At 46.4% G+C, this 15,196-nt stretch overlaps 1 protein-coding gene and 1 long non-coding RNA gene across 2 annotated transcripts in view; one reads left to right on the top strand and one right to left on the bottom strand.

The window, feature by feature from the left end:
• Positions 1–7,793, bottom strand: part of LOC143998408 (uncharacterized) — a 45,043-nt gene extending 37,250 nt beyond the window's left edge. Inside the window, exons 1-2 of the long non-coding RNA XR_013277912.1 lie at positions 7,672–7,793; positions 3,753–3,842 (exon numbers count right to left, since the gene is read on the bottom strand). This is a non-coding gene — a long non-coding RNA (uncharacterized LOC143998408). The remainder of the gene's footprint in view (positions 1–3,752; positions 3,843–7,671) is intronic.
• TRAPPC9 (trafficking protein particle complex subunit 9) overlaps positions 1–15,196 on the top strand; it is a 903,391-nt gene that overhangs the window by 86,468 nt on the left and 801,727 nt on the right. Inside the window, exon 10 of the mRNA XM_077493381.1 lies at positions 11,274–11,400. Within this exon, the coding sequence (XP_077349507.1) occupies positions 11,274–11,400 (127 nt within the window). The remainder of the gene's footprint in view (positions 1–11,273; positions 11,401–15,196) is intronic.

Here is a 15,196-nt window from a genome sequence, read left to right as displayed (position 1 = left end):
GGGAAGTTTAAGGAAAAAACGTACATTTAAATGCATCAATGCAACCCTTATCAGTGTCCATCTGCAGCTTGTCGGTGTCATTTGCAGCCTTGTCATTGCAATCTTGAAGTTTAAAAATGGCGCCGCTGAAATACAGAGTCCTGTGTATCTCGAGGCTCTCGTTCCTCTCGGGGGTGTAACAACATATTCAGCGACCCATCGCAGTTTGCTACGGAAGTGACGTTCAGTCGCCGCCATCTTGCTACACCCCAGTAAGGACACACTGAGAAGGGGGAAAGCGGACATGTTGTTACACCTACCAGTGTTTTGCATTTTACACGTATTTATAACAGTAAAGTGAGTTTATGTAGTGAAATACAAGGACTTAGAACGCCGTCTGACTGGTTGGATGTTGAATTTTTAAAGCAGCGGCAACCCTGCTCATCTCACAGATTTACTAATCTCACAGAAGTTCGCTGCTTTTAAAATTCAACATCTAACCAGTCAGACGGCGTTCTAAGTCCTGTATTATACTATATAAACGCAGTTTAGTGTTATAAATACGTGTAAAATGCAAAACTCCGGTGGGTGTAACAACATGTCCGCTTTCCCCTTCTTAGTGTATCCTTACTGTGGACGAGTGTGGGGTGCAGCAAGATGGCGGCGACGGAACATCACTTCCGTAGCAAACTGAGATGGGTCGCCGAATATGTTGTTACAGCGGCTCTCGGGTCCTCTCGCAGTCCCGAGCGGAGCCCAGAGTAGCCGAGTGTACTCGGCTCGGCTCACAGTCACGCCCAGACCCTGTGTTATTTCCATCGTAGGGCGGGACTGGGCGTGACTGTGAGTGGAGCCGAGCCAAGTACACTGGGCTATGTATCTCGGCGGGGCCCGCGGGGGGCGGGCCCATGGGCTTGAGTCCAGTCAAGCCCTATGGTAAGTCTAGCCCTGCAGATGACCTATAAATAACACACCATAAGCAAAGTAAAAATTACAGCCAATTTGTGGTAAAATCGCGGCAAGGTTGCTGCAAAATCACGTGCGTTTTCGGGGTGCCATTATTGGCACCTTTTTCTCTTATCGGCCCAATACCAATAACACCATTTTCGACCGAAAGGTTTCTGTGGCCGAAATTTTGCTGCATCTCTAATTCTAAACCTTCCCTTCCCTATCCATAGAAAATGGTTTGAGTCCTACCTTACGTTAGACCCCCGTAGAACTGGCTCTTGGCCAAACAAAGTCCAGCTATTTCTATGGAAGGAGGTAACTCCCTAAATAGGTTCCTATGGCACAAATTAGAAAACCTCGGTGGTGCCAATCGTGTCTTTGTGAAGTGACAGTGGAAACAACTCCTTTTCTGCCATCACAAAACTTCAGTTTTTATAAATATGACTGAAGAGACAGAAAAATGTCAATTAACGGGGCACGCTCCTCCGGCAGACAGCCTGGCTCAATCATCGGAAATTAGAGTGGATCTTCATCGTGGGGTCACGTGACACCATCCGTCCTGGTTTCCTGTCTTAAGTCCGTGCCGCCAGTTATCGGGTTTTCAGCACTGTCCTTCAACCTCGTCCTTTGACTGTCATCCAAGTGTGAGTTTTATTTTTAGGTGTTCTTAATCCTCGCCTGGGAAACTTGATAAATTAATCAGGGCTTCCTTGCGGAAGGAGTAAGTCCACTATTTGTGTGATTTTTATTTAGTTTTTTGTTTTTGTTTTGTTTTTATAATTAATGTGGATATGTTTCTCTGGTTGCTTCTGACCTTAAAATTGAATTTCACCTTTTTGGGCAGAATTTTTATTTTCGTAATAAATAGAATCCTTATGCTCAACAAGGGTTGAGCGTGGTGCTTTTTTACCGTTGCTCTTTGGTGTGTAAGTAGTGTATTTCTGAAATGCGCACCAATGCGTCCACTATCTGTGTGGTTTGCCGTTCATTTGCAAACAAACAGATGTGGGCGGAGCCTCATTGTTCTTGTGTAATTTCACTTTCAAGCCCCATTCCTTTTTCCCATGACACGCATAGGGCAGCCCGTTGATTTCAGTGGGCTGCCCTACATGTGGCGAAGTAGCTCATGGGACATTTTGGTGTGCGAGTTTCACAGTTTTTACTGTGCACTTTTTGCTACGATTGTCACATCAGTGCAACTTACCAGTGCCCATTAGAGCCGTGGTCATGAAGCACTGTACCCATACAAAATTTTTATCATTTTCTTCACACAAATAGAGCTTTTTTTTGGTGGTAGATTCTGTTATAAAATTTAACAAACAGGTAATTTTTCTTCTTCACTGGTGTGCGCTAATGAGACTGCACTGATACTGTAGGCACTAATAGGCTGATGAGTTGGCAAAATGTGTGTTTTCTGTGCCATTAACAATGGCACCTAGTTAATTTTAGGTGTACTGGTCATCAGTGCCCTGATTACAATATAGTGTCACAAATCAGTGCCCACAAGTGCCACCAATCAGTGCCCATTAGCCTTGCCAGTCAGTGCTGGCAATCAGTGCCACCTATCACTGCTGTCAGTGCCACCCATCAGTACCGCCTATCCGTGCCACCTATTAGTACCCAACAGTGCTTATCGGTGCCACATATCAATGTAACAGACTCACCTGGGACAGAGGCTTTTGGAGGGGACTGAATGCTAGCCTCCTGCTTACCAGTTATGGGCCTTGGCATTTGGGGGAACGGTGCTCTATGTGTGTGCTGTATGCTTGGGGACCCTTGAGGTGGTTTTACTTTTGATTCACGTCCATGTCCCCCATGACACACAGACTCTGGGAACCCTTTATATGCTATATTATAAATAGTGACTGATTCATACTGTTGGGACACATACTGTTAGATGTTAATGTCATGAACTCCAGCCACCAGTCTGTTGTCTTCTATAATGTAAATTAGTCTAGTCTGGCTTGCCACAGCTTCTAAGAGTATTTCCCTCATTGTTGTTTGTGCTAATTAACCTTGCTATTGTATGAAGGAGTTCTGTGAAATCCTGATTAATTATAACAATGTTCAGGAGAGCACGGATTCACATCAGCTACTTTAAGGGATTAGTTAATTAGCACTTGTTAATTCTGTTTCTGGTTACAGTTATATTGTTAGAGTAATATGAGCAGGAGGGAGGAACCTCCTCTTTTACTGTATATAAGATTTGTATTTTGGTTCTATTAAGAGTCCATGTTCAGCAACTAAACAAGTAACGTCTTGTTTTGTGCCTGTGAGCGGCTGGAATATCTGATATCTATATTCAAACTGGGAGGAAGTGGTATATGATGAGAGCACTGAAGCGGAGCGTGGGACGTTTCGTTACAAGTGACACCTATTAGTGCCCATAAGTGTGGCATATTAGTGTCTCCTCATTAGTGCCCATAAGTGCCACTTCATCAATGCCCACCAGTTCAGCCTATTGGTGCCAATCAGTGCCGCCTCATCAGCGCACATCAGTTTTTTTTATATTTTTTCTTTTTTTTGTAAAAAAAAAAAAAAAAAACAGCAGTAATTAAATGCCAAAGAAAGCTCTATTTGTGTGAAGAAAATGATAAAAAAATTGTTTAGGTACAGTGTAGCACAACCGCGCAATTGTCATTCAACGTTCGACAGCGATGAAAGCTGAAAAATTACCTGGGCGGGAATGGGGTGTAAGTGCCCTGTAGGCAAGTGGTTGAACAAACATTTTATTTGTACACATTAAAATTCCAATATTTGGATGTTTATTCATATTCCAAATACTTGAACGGCTCAGGTTACATGCATCTTGCAAAGTTACACACCTTAAATCATTGTCTCCACTCCAACCCAACGCGTTTCAGGCCAATCCTTTCTTCAGGGGTATACTGGGGGGAGATATATATTCTCGATTTCTATGAACAGAAAATACAGTGTTTTAATAATAGTACATACATAATAAGCAAAGACTTCTATTTGCATCTTTGTATAGAGAAATCACCAACTATATGAGATGATTAGAAAGACATGTAGCCGTCCTTTAAGTAAAAGAACATAGTTTTGCCAAACGGGAAGATCAGTGGCGTGTCCCTGCCAATGGGCCCTAGCTGCCATGATGGAGGTCCCAGAGAAGAATCCGCCTCAAGCCCTGTAGTCAAGGATGGTTTTGACTCTACAAAGTGGGATGATGTAGTAAAATCGGGTGCATATACACCAAAAGGTCATGATGCTGCTGTCCCCCTTCTCATATCATATCATATCATGGAAGGGCTATACTTAAAGGGGTATCCAAGTATAGATGCCTAGATACCTTATAATTATCATAACACAGCGGTATAAGAGTATTTTGGGATATATTGAAGTGCAAGTGCAAAAATTCAAACAGGATTTTATGACTAAAAAAAATAATACGCAATTAAACTGCATCTGAGCACCACAAACCCGAAAACACTATTTAATTTATTAAAAAAATTCAAAGAAAACTCCCCCATCCAAACATGTCTCCATGCTTCATTTTGCGGAGAAAACACCTCCCTAGCATATATAGCTATGGCGATCTTGAGCAAGGGCAGTTGAATCATGCACAAATTTACTTCCTGTAATCCATCTACTCTTAGCTCAGGCATGCAGGCAGGAGGTTGTGCTTAGCTGAGAATACCTCGCCACCTCTCCTGGAGATTGCTGGGATGCATGACATAATTTTGGCATAGGCCTGGAAACCAGAAGTAACTGAAGAAATGTAAAAAAAAAAAAAAGAAAAAAAAAGCTTAATAAAAGTATAACCCCTTGCCACCGAGCGTAGGCAGATGTGCGTACTCGGCTTCCGGGGGTTATACCGGGATGATGCTCACACCTACAGGCATCATCCCGGTACTGATTTTTAGTGCGGGCGATCGGCTTTCCAGCCATAACAAGCGTTGCAGCTAAAAGCCGCTTGGCTATAATGCCGGAGGACGCCCTCCCGCCGCTCTTACCGGGGCTCCCTTTCAATCGGGAGCCCCGATCAAATATCCGGTGCCTTTGGCGGCTAGGGAGGGACTGGACTGAACCCGTAAGCGGCTTCATTCCAGTCTCCTAATTGTAAACACGGAAGCGACGTCATGACGTCGCTTCCCGTTTACTCGGCTGCCAATGGCGCCGGATTTAAAAATATATACAGTATTCAGAATCGCAGAAAACGGCGATCTGAATACTTTGAAGTGTAAAGGAGGGGTGGGGGGTCTTTTAGACCCCCGATCCCTCCCTAAAGAGTACCTGTCACCACCTATTACTGTCACAAGGGATGTTTACATTCCTTGTGACGGCAATAAAAGTGATCAAAATGTATTTTTTTTTTTAAAAAAAAACAATTTGTTATTTTTAAAATAAAATAAATAAGATTTTTTTTTTTAAAGCGCCCCCCGTCCCCGCGATCTCATGCAGCAAAGAAAACTCATACGGAAGTCGCGCCCGCATATGTAAACGGTGCTCAAATCACACGTGAGGTATCTCCGCGATCGTCAGAGCGAGAGCAATAATTCTAGCACTAGACCTCCTCTGTAGCTATAACCTGGTAACCGGAATTTTTTTTTAAAAGCCTATTGAGATTTTTAGGTACCGTAGTTTGTCGTCATTCCACGAGTGCGTGCAATTATAAAGCGTGCCATGTTTGGTATCTATTTACTTTGGCGTAACATTATCTTTCACATTATGCAAACAAATTGGGCTAATTTACTGTTTCGTTTTTTTAAAATTCATGAAAGTGTCCCTTTTCCCAAAAAGTTGCCTTTAAAACACCGCTGCACAAATACCGTGTGACATAAAATATTGCAACAATCGCCATTCTATTCTCTAGAGTCTCTGCTAAAAAATATATATATAATGTTTGGGGGTTCCAAGTAATTTTCTATGGATTTTAACTTGTAAACACCAAATGTCAAAAATAGGCTTGGTCATGACAGGGATAAAGTCTATCTATCTAGTAGAAAACACCTGTAGTAATTCCCCGAGGTGGTGAGCGGTTGGTGTCCTGGCTTGTAGTGTCCTCCTAGCACGAGAAAAACATGTAGATGAAAGAAAGAGCTCGGTCTTCCACATTGAATGAGTTGTTTAATCCAGGTGTGGTACAAAATAATATAGAGCTTACATGTTTCGGCATGTAGCCTTAAAGCGGGAGTCCGCCGGGACTCCGCGTTTTTTTTTTTTTTTTTTTTTTTTAAAAGCCAGCAGCTACAAATACTGCAGCTGCTGACTTTTAAAATAGTGACACTTACCTGTCCAGCGCGCCCGCGATGTCGGCACCCGAAGCCGATCTCTAGATCGTCTTGTCGGGTGCTGCCGCCGCCATCTTGGGTATGGGAATCAGGAAATGGAGCCTTTCGGCTTCATTTCCCGGTTCCCTACTGCGCATGCGCGAATCGCGCTGCGCAATAAGGATGGTCTGGGATCTGTGTGTTTCCCAGCAGGCAGCGGGGCACTTGCGGAAAGGGGCGGGCACTTGCGGAAAGGGGCGTAATCTACGCCCATTTCCGCAGAGAGCTATCCCGGAAGTGGGTGCAGAATACCTGTACTGTACAGGTATCTGCACCCCCCCTCCCCCCTGAAAGGTGCCAATTGTGGCGCCGGAGGGGGGGAGGGTTCCGATGAGCGGAGGTCCACTTTAGGGTGGACCTCCGCTTTAAAGTGAATGTAAACCCGAAAAAAAAAAAAAAAAAGGCTTGTAACTTGTACAGTATAGGATTTCATGTCATCTGTGCCCAGTCTTGCCACGAAGTGTTAATCCAGCTCTCATCTTTTTTTTTTCAATGAGATAAAAACTGACAGAGAAATACTAGTCATTTCTTTCCCTGTGTTTCTGAGTGACGGGTGATTTGCATATATCGTGCTTGAGCCTTAGAGAGGCATTATGTGTAATTCCCATTCCCCCTCCTTACTTCTCCAGCTCACAGCCAGCTCTGTACAGTCCTCCTCTGTGCACATGGGACCATGAGCGTGCTCTGCTAATTCACAGAACACGCTCTGCCACTCATGTGCTTGCGCTTTAGTCGCTCTTGGCGCGAGGCTCGTCCTCGCAACGCTGGCTGGCCAGGGGAGCGTAGTGGTGGGCGGAGAAGTCCTCTGATGTCACGACTCCGCCCACCGAGTGCCGGACATTTCAACTTTTTTGAAATGTGGATATTTTTGTTGTTATTCTGTCTCTCACTGTTAAAATAAACCAACCATTAAAATTATAGACTGATCATTTTTTTTTTGTCAGTGGACAAATGTACAAAATCAACAGGGGATCCAAGACTTTTTCCCCTCACTGTATGTAATAAAAACAAAAAGTTTTTAGTTAAAAATGTTGTCGTTAGTGGAACCAGGGACAGGCGACTATAAGCAGATTAAACTTCAGCCTTGACTTGCGCAGGCCTTTATGCAAATAATAATTATTACGTTAATAACAACAAAGGTAACAACAACCTCCTAACAGCATGAAATCCATTCCCACTGATTGGCTGTAATTAACATGATTTTCTCCACAACACCTGAGAAGTGACGCCTTCTTCTCCGGCGGGCCTCGGCGCGGTCCTCTGTGTGCCGGGCTTGTCTACGTGAGACGTTCTAGATAAATGAGACTTCGTTACTCTAATTAAACAGCTAAATTTGGTGAAAATCCTTCCAGCCAGAAGAGTGAACTGACAACCCGCGGGCCCGCACGGTGCCCAGCTGCCGTCTCCGCTGAGTCCACTCTCCGTTTAACCTTTTGTTCCCTTAAATACATACCAAGAGGGTGATTAATTTCAGCTGAGCCCAACACAAAAGGTGATCGTGGCGGGCGGAAAATCATTGCGTTTCAAGTGTGCAGCTGCTTCTTGAGAGGGATGCCAGGCAAATATATTTTTAACATATTAAGGTGCATTGTAAGTAACCTCAGACGTGAAATATGAACAAAGCATATCCCTCTATAGTGTGTACTTGTCTCAATCCAGGGCACAGGTCGTCCTTCCTGTCTGCCGTTTCGTTCCTCATGCTATCAGCATGAGTCACTTCTAACAAGTTTTCCTAACACTAAGAGAAAAATTATCACAGGGGAAGAACCTCCGGCACGCAGCCTATGATTGACAGCCTCAGCTCTGTTCCTGTGTGCTTTTTGATAAGGCGGGGGTGTTCCTTCCCTTCCCTTCCTTTCCCTCCAATCAGCTCTCCTCGCTGACCTCTGCAGTGTGTAATTTCAGCTCCGTGCCCCCTGTTTTCTGACAGCTCTCACAAGCTTTATAAATCCTGGACTTTGAACGTACCCAGAGAAGAGAATACTGCAGATAAACAGGTAAAACGTATGTAGGAGGATTTGTTTCATATCTTTGTGTCACCTGAGGCCAGTCACTTCACTGGGTATATGGAAGGGTTTACAACTACTTTAACCAAAACTGTTTCACTTTAAGTCTGAGTTTTGGATAGGCTGACACTTTAAAGACAATGTTATTGCTATCACAAGGAAGCTAACAAGCCCCCCTATGAGATAGCTTTGGGCAGGTGACAGGTACTCTGTTTGGAGACAGCATGGGTCTATTAGATACCCAATGTCTCTGTTGCCCTCAGTGGCAGCTCTTAAGGTAAGGCCTCCTTACCTTAGGAGGCAGATGACAAGGATCCAGGGTAGGGCTGCTGCTCTCCAGGATGGACAGTATATGGTGGAGCTCTGGGCTGGACAGTTATACGGTGGAGCTCTGGGCTGGACAGTTATACGGTGGAGCTCTGGGCTGGACAGTTATACGGTGGAGCTCTGGGTTGGGCAGTGTACGATGGAGCTCTGGGATGGGCAGTGTATGGTGGAGCTCTGGGCTGGACAGTTATACGGTGGAGCTCTGGGCTGGACAGTTATACGGTGGAGCTCTGGGCTGGACAGTATACGGTGGAGCTCTGGGCTGGACAGTTATACGGTGGAGCTCTGGGCTGGACAGTTATACGGTGGAGCTCTGGGCTGGACAGTTATACGGTGGAGCTCTGGGCTGGACAGTTATACGGTGGAGCTCTGGGCTGGACAGTTATACGGTGGAGCTCTGGGCTGGACAGTTATACGGTGGAGCTCTGGGCTGGACAGTTATACGGTGGGGCTCTGGGCTGGACAGTTATACGGTGGAGCTCTGGGTTGGGCAGTGTACGATGGAGCTCTGGGATGGGCAGTGTACGGTGGAGCTCTGGGCTGGACAGTTATACGGTGGAGCTCTGGGCTGGACAGTTATACGGTGGAGCTCTGGGCTGGACAGTTATACGGTGGAGCTCTGGGCTGGACAGTTATACGGTGGAGCTCTGGGTTGGGCAGTGTACGATGGAGCTCTGGGATGGGCAGTGTACGGTGGAGCTCTGGGCTGGACAGTTATACGGTGGAGCTCTGGGCTGGACAGTTATACGGTGGAGCTCTGGGCTGGACAGTTATACGGTGGAGCTCTGGGCTGGACAGTTATACGGGGGAGCTCTGGGCTGGACAGTTATACGGTGGAGCTCTGGGCTGGACAGTTATACGGTGGAGCTCTGGGCTGGACAGTTATACGGTGGAGCTCTGGGCTGGACAGTTATACGGTGGAGCTCTGGGCTGGACAGTTATACGGTGGAGCTCTGGGCTGGACAGTTATACGGTGGAGCTCTGGGCTGGACAGTTATACGGTGGAGCTCTGGGCTGGACAGTTATACGGTGGAGCTCTGGGCTGGACAGTTATACGGTGGAGCTCTGGGCTGGACAGTTATACGGTGGAGCTCTGGGCTGGACAGTTATACGGTGGAGCTCTGGGCTGGACAGTGTACGATGGAGCTCTGGGATGGGCAGTGTACGGTGGAGCTCTGGGCTGGACAGTTATACGGTGGAGCTCTGGGCTGGACAGTTATACGGTGGAGCTCTGGGCTGGACAGTTATACCGTGGAGCTCTGGGCTGGACAGTTATACGGTGGAGCTCTGGGCTGGACTGTTATACGGTGGAGCTCTGGGCTGGACAGTATACGGTGGAGCTCTGGGTTGGGCAGTGTACGATGGAGCTCTGGGATGGGCAGTGTACGGTGGAGCTCTGGGCTGGACAGTTATACGGTGGAGCTCTGGGCTGGACAGTTATACGGTGGAGCTCTGGGCTGGACAGTTATACGGTGGAGCTCTGGGCTGGGCAGTGTACGGTGGAGCTCTGGGATGGGCAGTGTACGGTGGAGCTCTGGGATGGGCAGTGTACGGTGGAGCTCTGGGATGGGCAGTGTACGGTGGAGCTCTGGGATGGGCAGTGTACGGTGGAGCTCTGGGCTGGACAGTATACGGTGGAGCTCTGGGATGGAGCGCTGGGTGTGGCTGTGGGTGAGCCATCCCTGGAAGAGGGAGCCAAGTTTGGACAAGTTGGTCGCTCTTCTTCTCCCTAGGAGGATCTGATGCTGATCCACTGGATTAGGACTCCCGGCTGGAGAGGACCGTTCCACTGGCTGAGCTGCTCCCTGATGGCTTCAGTCTTCCAAGGTGAGGAGACCTCACTCCGGGGCTGTTGCTTCTCCTCCCGACCAAACGGGAAGTGGGTCCTGTGATCCGATTGGCCGGGAGTCCTAAGACTCCCTGGCCAGTTGGGTCTCTGGACCCGCTCCCTGATTGGCCGGGAGGATAATCAGGAAGAAAATAGCTGAGTGGGCTCAGGACACAATGCTCTGCGCCCCAAGCCCATCCTTTTTTTTTAAGCCAATTAGAGCCTCAGGCTCTAATCACATTCTTCGAAAAAAGAAAAAACAATTAAAATCTATGGTTCCGGCGCCCTGCATGTAGATTAGGGGCCAGGTGCATGGATTGGGGGGGCTTCAAAACATCTAATCAAGCACAGGCTGGGATGGTCAGGTGGTCTCTTCCAGCTTGATTAGTCACAGAGCAGATCAGGGAGCCGATGTTCCTCGATTTCCTATGTGTGAAGCAATCCCAACCATTTACCTAGGTCCCAGACTCCCCAGGAGAACAGGAAAACCCAGGAACCACCTTGGGAGAAGCGGCCCTTCTCAGTATTGTAAATGTGATCAGGTGGCTGAAGAGCTGCCCACATCACCTTACCAAACAGTTGGCTGTAAAAAAATAAATAAAAAAAAAAAGTGAAAAAAAAAATATGAAATGAGAGAAAAAATAAAAAAGATGGCTCCAAAGAAACAACAAACAACTTAAAAGGTTATCAGTTTTTTCATATATTTTTAGGAATGCTGTGTGAATGGGTACATAACAAGTAAACATACAGTGAGGGTTTCTCAAATTTGACTGCAAAGGTGGAGCTCCCCTTTAAGTTCAGGCAACATGGACACATTTCCTGGAGATTGAAGAATTGGGTCTTTGTCCTCATTGATTTGTAATTTTGTTGCACTTTTTCTTTTTTTTTTTTCAGAGAAGAAAGATGTTGCTCAGAGCCTGGAGAGCTACACCTCAAAATGTGCCGGCACCATGGAGCCCATTCATCTACCAGAGGGTTTAACGCTGCCCCCTGTGCCCTTTACCAAGCTGCCCATTGTGAGGTATGAATTTTTTTTCGGACACTGAGGTGAAAATGAAAAAAAAGTTGCCACAATATGTTTGTCTCGGAATAATATGCAGAGCTTTGCCGCTGGCCGATGGCTTTTCAACTTCAACCCCCTTCCAGTAACAATTTGACTCTAATGCTGCGTACACACGACCGGACCTTTCAAAGGTCTTGCCAACGGACTTTTCGGCGGAGTTCCGACTGACTTTCCGAATGAACAGACTTGGCCACACACAAGCGCACCAAAGTCCGACGGATTTGAATGTGACGACGTACGACCGGACTAGAATAAGGAAGTATATAGCCAGTAGCCAATAGCTGCCCTAGCGCCTGTTTTCGTCCATCGGACTAACATACAGAAGAACAGATTTTTCAACCGGACTCAAGTCCGTCAGAAAGATTTGAAACATGTTTTATTTCTAGGTCCGCCTGACTTTTGGGGAAAAAAAACCCGCTGGAGACCACACACGATCGTAATATCTGACGGATTCATTCCGTTGTGTTTACGTGGCATTACCGAGGCTAAACCCATCCTCCTCAATTGAGAGTTCCAGCTTTTAAAAGTCTTTTTAGGCACAACCACTTGGGAGTGTTAAAAGATATATAAACACTTTGGTAGCAGAATCATTTTTATTAAGTATATTCTGCCCACCACTGACAATGGCAACTTACTTCAAACCCTCAGCTTACACTTAATATGTTCCATCAATGTATTTACATTGACCATCATTGCATCCCGAGGGTTGTCTTGTTATGTGTATTCCTAAGCCCTTGTACACACGGTCAGACATTCCGACAACAAAATCCGTCGGATTTTGTCCGGCGGATTTTGTTCGAAACTTGTGTTGCATACACACGGTCATATGAAGTTGTCTGAAAATACGATCGTTCATAACGTGATGACGTTATTTAGTTACGACGGGTCTACGTTCAGGCTAGTAGCCAATAGCTTTGGTCTAGGAATTTGATCTGAGCATGCGTGGCACTTTGTCCGATCGGAATTCTCTACAAACGATCAGACAAAGTCCGATCGGATCATGTTGTCGGAAAATTTTTATATCCAGCTCTCAAACTTTGTTGGTCGGACATTCCAACGGAAAATGTCAGATGAAGCCCCCACACGGTCGGATTATGCGACAACACGGTCCGATCGGACTTTTTCCGTCGGAATGTCCGACCGTGTGTACAAGGGCTAAGTATTTAAGAGTGTCCACTATTTTGAGTGGGACATCTATCCTCCCCTCCATTCCTGATTCTTGCTGCAATGGCATAAGGAAAGACATCTGACAGTTGATCTTAAGCCCTGTAAACTGCCCAAAGGTATCTATTATGCTCATAAAATGGGAAAGTTACCCCAAGGGTTTTTTTTTAGCAGCAGAATAATGAAATCTGTAGAGTATTGGTTGTTGTTATAAAATCTTTTATTGTATCAAAAAGTATAATAAACAATACAATAAAATATTTTAAAAATAACAACCAATACTCTACAGATTTGATTAAAGGGGTTGTAAAGGTAAACAAATTTTCACCTTAATGCATTAATACTGCCCCCCCCCCCCCCCAGCCCCCAGCCCCCCGTTATACTTACCTGACCCCTCTCATCCCCGAAATCCTCTTCGCCGATCAGCCTGGCCGTTGATTGGTTACAGTGGATGGATTGAAAGCAGCGCAGCCATTGGCTCGCGCTGCTGTCAATCACATCCAATGACGCGGTACGCCGGGGGCCGGGGCTGAGTGATACAGCATGCGGCTATAGCCGCCGGCTGTATCACGGGAGCGGGCCCGCAAGCACTCCACATCATGCGAGGGAGCTCGCGTGAAGTTGTGGAGTCCTTGCGTGAGGGAGCCGAGACAGCCAACGAGGGACCCCAGAAGACCAGGTTCAGGGCCACTATGTGCAAAACGAGCTGCACAGTTGAGGTAAGTATAACATGTTTGTTATTTAAAAAAAATAAAATAATAATTCCTTTACAACCCATTTTAATAGTAACTTTCCTATTTTGTAAATTTTTGGGGTGTGCAACTTTACCGGCTCTCTTAGATGTGTTATTCTATTCTCTATTATACTCATAGCCTTTTTCAGTGTACTCTGTGTATCCCGCATATACGATATGATTGTCGGGTCCCCTGAGGCCAGGTGACAGATGCATACCCCTGGGGTTAGGAGCGCACCACTAAGGTTGTAGACCCTTCGGCTGGTTGCTGCGGATGGAGCTTTGGGTGGTTCAGGTCATGCTTCTCCACCTGAACACTGGTATGGACCAAGCAGAAAGCTAGAGTGTAAGATTCCCCAGAGTCTAATGCCCTATACACATGATCAGAAATTCTGCCAACAAAAGTCGGATGTGAGCATTTGGTTAGAAATTCCGACCGTGTGTATGCTCCATCGGACTTTTGCTGGCAGAATTCCAGCCAGCAAAAGATTAAGAGCAGGTTCTCTATTTTTCGGTCAGAAAAAGTTCCTATCTGAAAATGCGTACGTGTGTATGCAATTCGGACGTGCAAAAAATCACGCATGCTCGGAAACAATTTGGCGCATGCTCTGAAACATTGAACTTCATCTTCTCGGCTCATCGTAGTGTTGTACGTCCACCGTGTTCTTGACGGCCGAAAGTTCAGAGAACTTTTGTGTGACCATGTGTATGCAAGGCAGGGCTGAGCGGAATCTCGTCGGTGAAACCATCCAAGTTTATTTTTATGGAATTTCTGATCGGGTGTGTGGGGTATAAGAGCCAGCAGGTATTTACCAGAGCCTCTAGTGGTGAGGATGGATTTGGCTGCAGCTGACTCCAGGCTGGGCCCGGGGTCTCTCAGCTCATGCTCACGGACTGGTCCTGGTGGACAGAGCGGAAGCAGCAGTTGAGTGTTAAGAACAGGATAGTCAGGAGAACAAGCCAAGGTCGGCAGATGGCCATTGATCAGGCTGTACTGATGGCAATGGTGAGGCTGCAGCTCGGTGTATAACAGGCACATTCATTTTAAGAGGGACCTTTCAGGAGGAAAAAAACCTTAAATTTTAAGTAAGGAACTTTAAAGCAAAATAAGGGTCAGTCCCTTATTTTGCTTTAAAGTTCCTTACTTAAAATTTAAGGGACTGACCCTTATTTTGCTTTAAAGTTCCTTATTTAAAATTTAAGTTTTTTTCTCCTGAAACTTCCCTCTTAAAATGAATGTGCCTGTTATACACTGACCTGCAGCCTCACCATTGCCATCAGTACAGCCTGATCAATGGCCATCAGTGCAGCAGCCTCACCATTGCCATCAGTGCAGCAGCCTCACCATTGCCATCAGTGCAGCAGCCTCACTATTGCCATCAGTGCAGCAGCCTCACTATTGCCATCAGTGCAGCAGCCTCACTATTGCCATCAGTGCAGCAGCCTCACTATTGCCATCAGTGCAGCAGCCTCACTATTGCCATCAGTGCAGCAGCCTCACTATTGCCATCAGTGCAGCAGCCTCACTATTGCCATCAGTGCAGCAGCCTCACCATTGCTTTCAATGCAGCAGCCTCACCATTGCTTTCAACGCAGCAGCCTCACCATTGCCATCAGTGCAGCCTGATCAATGCCCATCTGCAGACTCACAAGTGCCATCAATGCAGCAGCCTCACTGTTGGCTTCAATGCAGCAGCCTCACCATTGCCATCAGTGCAGCCTGATCAATGCCCATCTCCAGACTCACAAGTGCTATCAATGCAGCAGCCTCACCATTGTCCTCAATGAAGCAGCCTCACCATTGCCATCAGTGCAGCCTGATCGATGGCCATCTGCAGCCTAGAGGGGACAGGGAGG

Source organism: Lithobates pipiens, unplaced genomic scaffold (assembly GCF_037356315.1).
Source record: "Lithobates pipiens isolate NorthernLeopardFrog02 unplaced genomic scaffold, aLitPip1_a1.2 Scaffold_19, whole genome shotgun sequence".
In the NCBI taxonomy this organism is placed as follows: Eukaryota; Metazoa; Chordata; class Amphibia; order Anura; family Ranidae; genus Lithobates; species Lithobates pipiens.
This window is presented reverse-complemented; position numbering and strand designations above follow the sequence as displayed.